This window comes from Periplaneta americana, chromosome 12 (genome assembly GCF_040183065.1).
Source record: "Periplaneta americana isolate PAMFEO1 chromosome 12, P.americana_PAMFEO1_priV1, whole genome shotgun sequence".
Classification (NCBI taxonomy): Eukaryota; Metazoa; Arthropoda; class Insecta; order Blattodea; family Blattidae; genus Periplaneta; species Periplaneta americana.
The window spans coordinates 107907284-107919380 of NC_091128.1; the positions used below are offsets into that span (position 1 = coordinate 107907284).

Consider the following 12097-nt stretch of genomic DNA (forward strand, 5'->3'; position numbering starts at 1 on the left):
GTAACAGATCCTAAACATGAGAAATGAAAGTACCGCCTTTCTTGTAAGTGTGATATCCTCTCGATTCATATGATTCTGCGAAAGACATTGTATCACTAATGAAGCTCCGAAGTACAGCAATCCACTATAATCCGCCACGCACACGCGCAGTATTTTCATGGAGTGGGGGAAGATGAAAGTAGGGGGTAAGTTTGATGCTTCGCTGAGGTCTGACATCACTGCGGCAATGCCGCAGGAATGCCCGCCATTGCCATATGGTGAAGAATCGGTAGAACAGCGAAAAATTCTCTCCGACACCGGGACTCGAACCTGGGTGTCCAGCTTTGCGTACTGGTGCTTTATCCACTAAGTCACACCGGATTCAAGTTCCGATGCCGGATTTAATCCCTCTCATTTTAAGTTCTATCTACAGTGTTCCCCTTTGTAGGCCTACCTTCGTGTACCGCGTCACAGTATATGTGACAGTTGGCACAATGTCCAACCACAAGTACAGAGGTGCACTCATTACGAGTGACTAAGTGGCCGGAGTCCGACGGAACATGGCGCCGTCTTGATTCACAAAGTAATCACTTACGCTTTATCATATTACTATGATGTACCGAAGTACATATGGAATTTCAGTGCAGCAATTCTGCGTTTCCATATTTGATTAGGTAGGACAGAGAAATGTTTCGAAATTTTTACTGTTATGTTTCTCTTGAAATTTGTACAATCAGTTATTTATCTACAGATCACTAATTACTAAAATATTGGGAAATTAATATATTATATTAGTAGACTACATTTTATAGACTACCTATTGTCATTTTATCTTTATACTTGTATTTTATTCCTCTCCTCTTTTTGCATTTGTATTTTTTGTATTTGTACTTTAATTTCTTTTTCTTATTTAATTACTTCTTCTCTCTACATTATTATTATTATTATTATTATTATTATTATTATTATTATTATTAGTATTATTATTATTACTATTACTATTATTACTATTTTCTTTTGTATTTGTATTTTTGGTGGTGTGGCAGAGATGATCTGATGGCCTTAACTCCCAGATTAAATGGATAAGTAAAATAGTAGTAGGCCTATACCTAGTAGTAGTAGTAGCTTTAACTAATTTATTGGTAAAGATTTGTGACGCGGATCTCTGGTGTGATAAACTGACGTTTTAGCTGTTTGGATAACAATAAATCTAGCATGCTACGTATCGTATGCAGCAAAACAACAAACACCGAAATTATCACTCATCTGCAGTCCCTGTTTCCCCAGAAACCAAGTATTTATTTATTTTATATGATAGTTTGACATATTGTATATTCAGTGTTGGAGTTAGTGCTGCAATTATGGTTTTCAGAACAGAGGAGAAGATGTTTATTGTCGAGCATTATTTCCGGTCATACGGAGTACTGAAATTACGAACAACTCTGATGTCATTATAGCATGCAAGGTGATATTATAAGACTGATCGCGTACGTCGGAACTTCTCGACGACAGCTAACATTGCTGTGCTATTTGGTGCCGCATTGTTTAATCGCTCCTGGTACTACTCTTTAACGTGGAGCAAGCTCGGCCATTCTGACGCCCCATTCCGTATGACCGGAATTAATGCTCGATAGTAAACACCTTCTCCTCTGTTGTGAGAACCATAATTATTGCAGAAACCAACACTACACTGAATTCACAATATTATGTCCAACTATTATATACAATAAATAAACAGTACTTCGTTGTTGGGGAAACGTGGACAGCAGATGAGCAATAATTTCAGTATCGTTTTGCCGCATACCGTATTTGAGGTGCCTAGAAGCAAAGTCAGCAATCTCCACTTTTTTTAGAAACATATTATGGCAGCATTGGATTCTTCTTGGTGTTTTCTAGCAATCTCCATAGGTTATGTGAAGCAAAAGCAGCTGTAAATGGTTTAATTTTCATATTGAAAACCGGGCTTAGAAGCAAAGGCAGCAATCTCCATGCTCAAATTTTACAATCTGAGAAGCAAAGCCAGCAATATCCACACTGGCCAATTTGGTCATGTGACCGTCAGCTGTCTTCTTTCCTTTTTCTCATTGTTATTATGGTTATTACAGTGTCAGTTCTATTTTTCTGAAGTAAAAGTAAACTAAATTATTTTGTTTTACTAAATACAGCTATCATAAAATTTCCAGTAAAATGAATAGTATAGAGAAAATAACACCAGTCTCGTCTTCCAAAGCAAGGAAAAGGAAATCTCAACCTGAGAAGTGGCTGTGATAAAATTCCTATCATCTCTGAACTTCACTACTGCCATTCACCAAGAGGGAGAAAATATTTGCCATCTCAATTGAATATTGCACTACTTCACCGAATGTACAATGAATGGTTCCAAAACATATTCCACCTCTACAACCAAATCTTGTGCATCCTAAGAACATTTCTGATGTCAAACGACTGCTTCAAATCCACTTCAGTGAGAACTGGCGTCAGAACGCAAAATTGGATTTTTACAAGCCACTAATTGACAATGTTGATACATTGGACTTATCTAATGAGGTAGGCACTAATGACTGTGCGTGTGAACTCATGGAAGAATCTCCAGGATTGTGTGTGTAGCAAGGTGAACAATAAGACTTTTCAAGTGTTGAATATTGTGAAAAAAAATTGTTTGCTTTGTTATCCCTAAAATAATGTTTATAATTCAGAATTAAATTTGATAATTACACATGACTTCTGAAATCTGCAATAAAACCTGGCAATCTTCCTCATCTTACATGCAAAGACTGTAATATCCACATCTGAGAAGCAAAAACAGCAATCTCCATATTAAAAGCTTTAATATATTGTTCCACAGTTACTTTGAAGTAAAGATACTATGTAAAATTGCTTTTCCGATGTCTATTTACATATGAAAATAGTTTATGATGGAATTGTCGTTCACTGAACACCTCATAAAGTTTTTTGCTTCTACTGCAAAATTTTCCAAAGTGGAGATTGCTGACTTTGCTTCTAGGCACTTCGTATATAAATAAAACTTTATATTACAATTTATTTTATTTTGAATCAAAGCTCACTTTTTTCCACATGCGATATAAATTTACATATTCTGCAAACCAATGTGGCGAAGTATTATTTGTATTGGTATTAGGATTAACTCTTTACTGTTAACTGATACAAAATCATTTAAAAATCTACAATCAGAAGCAATGAGGTGTCCTTATTTCTACACATCGGGGTAGTTGTCCAGGTCTGGCATGGGTGCATCGGCAATGTAATTTGGTGTCCGTCCTTCTTTGAGCGCCTGCTTAATCTGTTTTGCGTACTCTGCCATGAATTTTCGATGTTCTTCTTGGACACGTTTTCCTTCTTCCACGTCGCACCAGCCTTCCCTCACGACTGTGACGTCTGAAATTGTAAATAAAGCAATACAGGTTCCATCACACAAACACCTATCAGTTAAACTAGCTTAACGACTCTGTAGTTATAACGCACCAACTTTGTATCTCAGACATGACTATTAGCTTTTCAATACATTTCTATGTTTAATGCAATTAATGTCGTATAAATATTTTCGATAGCCGTATGAGAATTTTGAATAACGAGTAGGGCCGTATTTTTTGGTAATAGCGATACATGCGAAATTTTTCCCAAATTAATTTCTTTGCTACATTTACTGTCCTAGATAATTAAAATGTCACATTTAAGCAAAATAGAGCGAAATTTGGATCATATTCGAAATATGTTAATAACCACGAAATATACCCCCTTTATCGCAAGAATTACGAAATATGCATCAAAATGTATTTATTTACTTATTTACTTAGTTACTTACTCACTCATTTAATCATTTATTCTTTATTTATCTATTTATTTACCTATTTATCTATTTACTTATTTATGTAGTTATTTATTTTATTTATTTACTTATTTACTTACTTAGTTCCTTAGTTACTTATTTACTCACTCGCTCACTCATTTAATCATTTATTCATTTGTTTACTCATTTTTATCTATTTATCTATTAACTTATTTATCTATTTGTTTACTTGCTTGTTTATTTATTTGTTTGTTTATTTTATTTGTATGTATGTATGTATGTATGTATGTATGTATATTTGTTTGTTTGTTTGTTTGTTTATTTTGCTGTACAACAGCCAGAGACCAATAGCAGTTCAGCACAAAGCGTAGGCTAATTACAATATGGCAAAATTAATAATGACAAAATTACAATAAAAGTGCATAAAATAATTATTACACATAAAAGCAATTACAATAAATTAATGATGATGATGCTGATAATAATAATAATAATAATAATAATAATAATAATAATAATGTGATTATTTTATAGTTCTATTAGAGTAAGTGAAAGATATAAACATCTTACGTTTGTCGTTGATGCAGTTCTCGTAATCCAAGTGTGGCTGGTTGATGTACGTCTTTCCATCTGAACCACAGATCTCCTTGTGTACGCTGAAGGGTGTGAAATGAGTGTGTGAACAGTCCTTTTCGGGTTGCTGAGCAGATGCTAATACTGCAAGAACGAGGACTGAAACACAGTTACGTTACCGATTAAGAGATTGTCAGAATAACGCGATAATGAAGTCATACAGTGCACATGGAAAGATAATTCTTAATTCCTTCTACCGCGCGGCCTGAAATAATCTGGGCGATCAGCTCTACACTTCGGAATCATTTTCACTTAGAGGATCTATCAGATAGCATAAAAATCCCTAATTTTAATTTTATTAATGACTAGAAAAATTTCCTTACTCCACCTATAAAAGAAGAGACATTCACCAAAGAAACTAGGATTCGATTTCCGTTATGTTTTATAACATCCATGATGAAAAAGCCCAGCATGGTGTACTTCAGTTAGTTTATTGTTTCTCATCAAAGGAACTGCTGTTTAATTCTCGCAGTTCGTACGAGATTTTTTGTAGACAAAGCGGCTGTGGTGCAGATTTTCTACAAATATCTTTGGTTACTTCTGTCATTACCATTCCATCGCTGCTCCATTATCACGAAATGATCATACTACCGTCTCTGAATATAGATGAAACGAAGCGTTTAAAGAAATATCTTTATCGGTACCTTAATTTCTTTTTTCTAATATTTTATTTTCATGTTATCGTTCTCTCTTTGATGTTACATGAACGTCACACATACAATCACCATTACCATTACTATTCCTGCGAAATATCCTCGGAATATATGAGATTAGAGAGACTTAATACATTTTTCGCTTATAATGGTAAAATACTTTGTATTTATAAAGTAGCTAATATTTATGTATTTGTAATAAATGAAATTCCAGTCATATAAATTAATAAAAACGAAGAAAAATGTATTAATTGTTCTTATTTACCGTAAATGCTCGAATAATCTCCGCACATTTTTTTGCAAAAATTGGCATCTGGAAATTGAGGTGCGGGTATTATTTGCGCCAAGGTTGGTACCTTGACCTTGAAGTGGTATTGCGGGTGGTGGCGTGGGTTAGTAGTGGGAAGAGTTGAGTCAGGTGCGATCGGTTCAGTAGGTGTTATCATGGCTTCAAGAAGTTCGCACTAGCTATAGATCTTTCACTGCGAAAGAAAAATTGCATATAAAGATGGCGACAATGACGATTCCGACGCCAACAGCTCTTTTGCCAACGACGACGAAAGTGATGATGAATGAGATAAGTTAATTTTTGTCAATATTTTGCTGTTCTTACTCATGCAAGACGCAAAATTAAAATTATTTTTCTTTTATTGCAGATGATGGATTGTGTTGCAACATGATCAATATAACAAATATATCATGTAACAATTATTATTTGTGATAAAAGTGAAGAAAAAAATATTTTGTCAAGATTTCTTTTCATAAAATTAGGGTGCGGCGATTATTCGATTATATACGGTATATTCCGAATAGTAAAAAATTTGCAACTATGTGAAACCATCCCCAGGCTGGAATAGTATATAACGATACAAGGTTGGGAAGTGCTGTTTACAAAATCGAGGAAAAATTTGAAAAACGAGCAGAGTGAATATTTACAATTATTAACATTTTATGCGCGAATTTTAGGGATATATTATTTACATTTTTTATTACATTCACGAATATTCCTAATAAATGTCACTCGAAGTCTGAGCTTTATCGGGCGCGAGTGGATTTATCTGGAAAATCTCAGACCTCTTGTAACATTACTATAGAAGATTTGGTTCCTAACATTTAACAGTTGACTGGATTGTAGTTAGGACATCAGAAAAAGTACGTAGGATATGTCGCTTTGTTGTCTGAATTAAGGAATAATTTATTGTTGATTAATGGAACGTGATGTTTGCGAAACGTAATGAGTGAGAAAAGTTTAAGTGGCCTGACGAAGACTGGTCAGTATGATTGGTAATTTTTATTAATTATAATTAACAGATATTCACTTACAACTAAGATTGAGATTTAAAATAAAAACATATTTTTGTCTATGTTTGCAAGAACTTCTGGAATAAACAGAAGTATGTGCAGTCAACTGTCGATATAACGAACACCACTTTAATAAATTTTTCTGTTCAACGAAAAACATCGTAATCCCCGTCATGTCTCCATAAGGTGTAATAGTAAATAATTCAATTTGTACGATCAGTGGTATTACGAAAAGTCCCTTACAACGAAAAGAAAAAAATGTTCATTCACTAAAATAGAGGGAAACGCCTGCGATGGTCAGACCTTCAACCTGTCACGCAGGCGGTCCCGGTTAGGTCTGGAATTTTTCATTGAAGTATCCATAGCGATACTTATGGCAGACAAGGTCGCAGTTTGGATTTTCCTCGGAGTTCTCCCGTTTCCCCATATTAGGCATCTACATCATTCCGTCAACATTTATCCATTCGATAGCATTCCCCTAACGCCGGCCTGCGACGCACGGAGGGGGCTGGCCTAGGGACAAGAGGGGATTGCCTGCTCGAAACTTGGGTACGCAGCAAACCTTAGTGTAAACAGCTGGTGTGGGTTTGGGATTACGTCTAGCTTTAGGGTTAGCGCAACAGAACATGAAACGTCGCAGTGCTGGGTCATAGTGCCCCCCTCCCAAAATTCCATTCCAAATATTGAGCGAATCCATATTGTGCATTTGCCTCTACTTAACTTCGAAAATACATCCAATTCAGTAAGTGAGTTGTTCACCCCTGCTCTCTCAACGGTATTTCCTCGCCTAAGCCAGTATTCTAAAAGCGTCTCTTGTCACAAATGAAATGGTACCAATCGAACATAGGTGTGTAGGCCTACTATAGTGAGCATTTATATCTTGACCACGTGCTGAAGAAAATATTAAATATACCGTTAAAAGACAGTTTTAGACTTTTACATACACCGGACATTTAGTGTCTTGTCAGATAAACTTGCAATGGCTTTGTTTTCTAAAATGTATTGTACCCGTTGTCTAATTAACCGATATGTCAGTGAACAGAGAATATCCATATGTAAAACATGTTAATCAACGCAGCAACAAAGAGAGAATGCAAACAGTTCTCTTTAAAGTGGAAAATAAACAAATGAAGTTTTAGAAATAGTTGAACTGAATTACGGGAGGTGGGCACTACGACCCAGCACCACAGTCTAGTATACACAGTCACGAAGATTGAGTTGTGAGAGTGCTGGGAACGTTAGACTGTGCCGGTACTATTTCGCATTGTCTGTAATGAGTCGATTTTTTTATAGCGATCCTAGTGATTAGCAACTATCTATGGATGCATGTTTACTACGTATTGAGATTCGTGACTTATATACTAGACTGTGCCAGCACTGTGACCATTCAATATCTATTGCGCTAACGCTCAAGCTAAGCTCATCCTCAAACCCACACCGACTTACTACACTAAGGTTCGCTGTGTATCCAGGTTTCGAGCAGGCAATTCCATTCGTCCCTAGGCCAGCCCCCTCCGTGCGTCTCCAGCCGGCGTTCGGGGAATGCTATGGAATGATCACGGAATGGAGAAATGTTGACGGAAACGTGGGGAAACGGGAGAATCACGATAAAAACCCCAGCTGCGACCTTTTTCGCCCCAAGTGTCACTATGGACTTATCAATGAAAAATCCCAAGCGTGACCGGAACTCCAACGCGGACAGCTTGGTGACAACCACCGCAATTTAGGAGTAGTAGACAAAAACCAGAAGTATTCCGATGTAGTGGAGAAATATTCTATCAGCTCCTACACTTCCAACGTGTATTATTTCGCTGCATGGTTTCAATGTTTTATTGTTATGTTATTAATTTGTGTTTGTTCATTTCAACAACATTTCAATACAACAAAACTAATTTCACTATCCACAGAATTTCATTATACTCACATTTTACTATAACGTTTCCTCAATGCTGTGTTAAGTATCATAATAAGACTTTCGCTTACGGAATTAATTTTTATGCTCGACCATGCCGAAATGTAGTAATTATACACCTGGTAGCAGACCTTTAATGTATGTCATTAAAGTACATCTACTCTTTAAATGTCAGGTTTTTCAGCCAATGACGACTCAGGTTACAACTGTTCAGCCAATGACAGGTCAGCTTTCTACCGTTATAAAACCGCAAGTATCGATTATTCTCGGATATGCAATCGAAAGAGAATTAGCGAAAAGTCACGGAGGCTGGAAATCCAATACTGTCGCAAAAGGTTATGTTCTGTTACTATAATAATTAGCGTTAGTTGTAAATAATATTCAAATAAATTCAATTTATCATCTCGTTTTTCAATGTCTAATTTTATTTCAATGTTATCTCTGTAGGTTCTTATGGCCTAGCAAGGTCAATGTGAACATCTGTTTCTCGAAAAAAATCAATACTTTCGCGTCTGCGCACATCTCACAACATAGGGACATTGGCCAAGGTCAGATACAAAGAAAATTAATAATATCAAGTTAGAAATATGGTCGAGCATAAAAAGTCGTATGAAACTCTCCTATAATGGTAATTAAGAAGTTCGTATGAAAATTATGAAACTCGCTTGCGCTCGTTTCATAAATATCCATACTCGCTTCTTAATTACCTTCATTATAGGCTCGTTGCATAATGTACTATTATAGTATCAAGAAAATCACTGCTACAGTTTGTATTTCTACTAAATTAACTTCATTACACAACAGAAAATGTTTTATTTTAATTCACTAGTGCAGATTTAGAGAAGTTTAAAAGTACAGGTTTTTTCCCACAGTATTAACTTCACAAATTTGGGTAATGATAACTAAGTAACAATAAGTGCACTGTAATGGGTCTATCTCAGTATAGTTTTATGTTATGAAGAATGGTTTCTCTAGCAACAAGTTTCTATGTGGGAATTCTAATGTTCAAGGTCTAACAACAATAGCTGTAAATACAACAAAAAACACGATCGTGCAAAAAGTTTTATTACATATAAGTATAAGCGTCCTCGTATCATAATACGACGTTTGCTTATGGAATTAATGTGTTTTTTTCGGATGTGTAGAATTTCCATGTCCACATATGCAGAACACATCACAAATGCTAACCACACCTACAGAGACATCAACACAGACATGGAAATTCTACACATTCAACCAAAAAGCCAGAAACTAAACACACTAGAACAATACGAAATATACAGACACACAAAAACACACCCAAATGAAATTCTCAACACACAACTCAATTTTAGAACACACACACTCTTTGACTTCACATTACTCTACACAAACACATCCCCCACAGGGAACAAAACAAAAGACGCCAAGACCAGCAACAACCAGTTCTGAAGAAGGTCAATAACAGACCGAAACATGTTAACCAGGTACGATAGAATTTAACATAAGAAAGACATATAATACATATTCCGAAGTGATGTAGTGTTAAAAGTTGTGTCATCAAGATGTATTAATTGTTATAGTATGAAGAAAAACACTAATACAGTTTGTATTTCTACTAAATTAACTTCATTACACAACAGAAAATGTTTTAATTTAATTCACTAGTGTAGATTTAGAGGAGTTTAAAAGTACAGGTTAACTTCACAAATTTGGGATTCACTTCTTTCTGTAGCCTAATGCAATATTCCCTTCGTCACCAGAGATATTCTAAATTAATATCGATGATTTAGAGCACAAATATTGTATGTCCAATTTCTCTAACTTTTGAGAACCTTGAAAGAAGTATTTTCTGTTGTATACATCTTAAATAAATACCGCAGAAAAATATAATTTTTATATTAATAATGTCTAATACAATACAATACTTGTGCAGAATGAAAATTTAGCCTCATACTATCAGTATATCACTGTATCTCAATTTTGTCCAGAAATGGACATACAATATCTGTACACTAAGCCATCGATATGCAAGAACGTACAGCTTTCGAATTTGTACTCACATGTCAAAGCAGTAGCTAGCTTCATAATGTCGAGTTCTTTTGTCTTGGAGCAATAGGAGGACAACGTCTGAACAGAGAAGAATCTTTATCGTTAATGGCGACTCGCGTCCCTGAATGACGGAATTGTATATGTTTATTTTTATCTTTCCTTGTGGTCAGGTATATCCTGGATGTTATGTAACAGAAACGTGACATGAAAATTCGCAAAGGTCGTCATTGGGATGTATCAGACTCGTTGTTTCTGCTCGTACAGAAGCTTTCGTCAACATTATTTCCACCGCCAGGCATGAATCTCAGGGTTGCACAGCACGGTTTAGTCGTACGTACAGAGGCGGACGATTGTAAGTTTCCCTCATCCAAAAACGTTCAAAATCCCTGGAAGGTGGCTTCTCCCGAAGAAAAAACTGGTGGAATGTTGGGTACGTGTAAACTCCTCAAAGTCCAAAACAACTTAATGTTAACCAAATGATGCCATGAGGAAGAGATTCTGTTCTCTACTAATTGTTTCAATTTTTCTCTTCTCAGCGCTCTTATATGTGTCTACTTCGTCTTTCTGACATATATTTTTCTAAATTATTTATTCTTTTAAAAACTGTTAATAGGTAACAACCTTGATCAAATCTGACAATGACATTTGACCATTGTTATATTCATGGCTCGAAATGGACGTTTTTACGAACCTGAAAGCTCTGTTATTTTCATAGAAATGGTGTTGATAACGACAACGACAGAATTAATGAGTAGTGAGATAACGTCAAGAATTACCATGCTAATATATTTTATCTATCCCCTTAACGTAATAGAGTCTTATTCCATTCATTTTAAGTAGGAGGAGTTCATTACCATACTCGTTTTTCTAATCCCACTCGTTTTCAGGAATGAATGATAGCATCAAGTATATTTCATAATGTATTGAAACAAAGTAAGGATGACATAATATTACAACCTAATAACAACAATAATTTTATCTGAATATGGGTTTTAAAGCTTGCTCTTCAATATCTGAAGCCAAACTTTAAGAATTTAAGAACCACTAATATTATAATTTACATATTAAGGTCTGCAAATTTGCAGTGAAAACAAACTTTTGTTATAGTAACATAGATATTGTCATGGATGTATAGCGTCACAATACATTATTTCAACTGCTGCCTAGACAGTTAGCTTCAATTTTCTGCTTCTCACAAATAAAGAAAGAAAGAAATAAGTAAATAAACGAATACAGTTTTCAAACATTAAATTATTTTTCCTTATTATTTAACGGGTGTAGACAAAGTATTGTATACAATACATGTGTGATAACGCCCTGTTAATATACCTGTGTGGTTACACGACTCATGCCAAGCACTCGTCGTGCAAACTTTCACACGCGTATATTAACAATGCTCTCATTCCACTTGTAACGTAAATATCTATAATATAACATTGAAATATAGTGCATTTTATCTTTCCAAGCTCGCGGAAATAAGAGCGAAAACTGCTGAGAATAGCTCAGCTGCCCACGTGCGAGCATGGAAAAACAAAATATATGCACTGTATTTATGTACACATCAATTAAAGTTTAAACATTTTGTATAAATGTTTTCGAAAATTTTATTCTCTTTACCATATTATGTTGCCTTTGATTAAAGTTCTGGCTTATACATATGTACAGGTCCCCCCAAAAAAGAGTGAGACGACTCTTGGTCGTCGAAAGTTAAAGTTCTACAGTACGGTTCACACGATATCGACGTAGCCAGGAAGACATCTGGTCTTGCATGCGTAGACC

At 35.3% G+C, this 12097-nt stretch overlaps 1 protein-coding gene across 1 annotated transcript; it reads right to left on the reverse strand.

Annotated features, from left to right (window-relative positions):
• Window positions 1-3005: 3005 nt before the first annotated feature.
• On the reverse strand, window positions 3006-10483 carry LOC138710784 (turripeptide Lol9.1-like). The gene is made up of 3 exons (XM_069841892.1): window positions 10330-10483; window positions 4358-4519; window positions 3006-3375 (listed from the first exon to the last, which is right to left on the reverse strand). Exons 1-3 carry the CDS (start codon window positions 10352-10354, stop codon window positions 3194-3196), a joined length of 369 nt encoding a protein of 122 aa, XP_069697993.1. The 5' UTR covers window positions 10355-10483; the 3' UTR covers window positions 3006-3193.
• Between the last annotated feature and the right edge of the window lie 1614 nt (window positions 10484-12097).

Excerpts from the sequence above, each read along its gene's own strand:
- LOC138710784 (XM_069841892.1), bottom strand. The coding sequence starts at position 10,354 with ATGAAGCTAGCTACTGCTTTGACAT. Across the intron at positions 4,520-10,329 it reads GCTAGCTACTGCTTTGACAT|TCCTCGTTCTTGCAGTATTA; the intron begins GTGAGTACAAAT and ends ACTGTGTTTCAG. Across the intron at positions 3,376-4,357 it reads GAACTGCATCAACGACAAAC|ACGTCACAGTCGTGAGGGAA; the intron begins GTAAGATGTTTA and ends TTACAATTTCAG.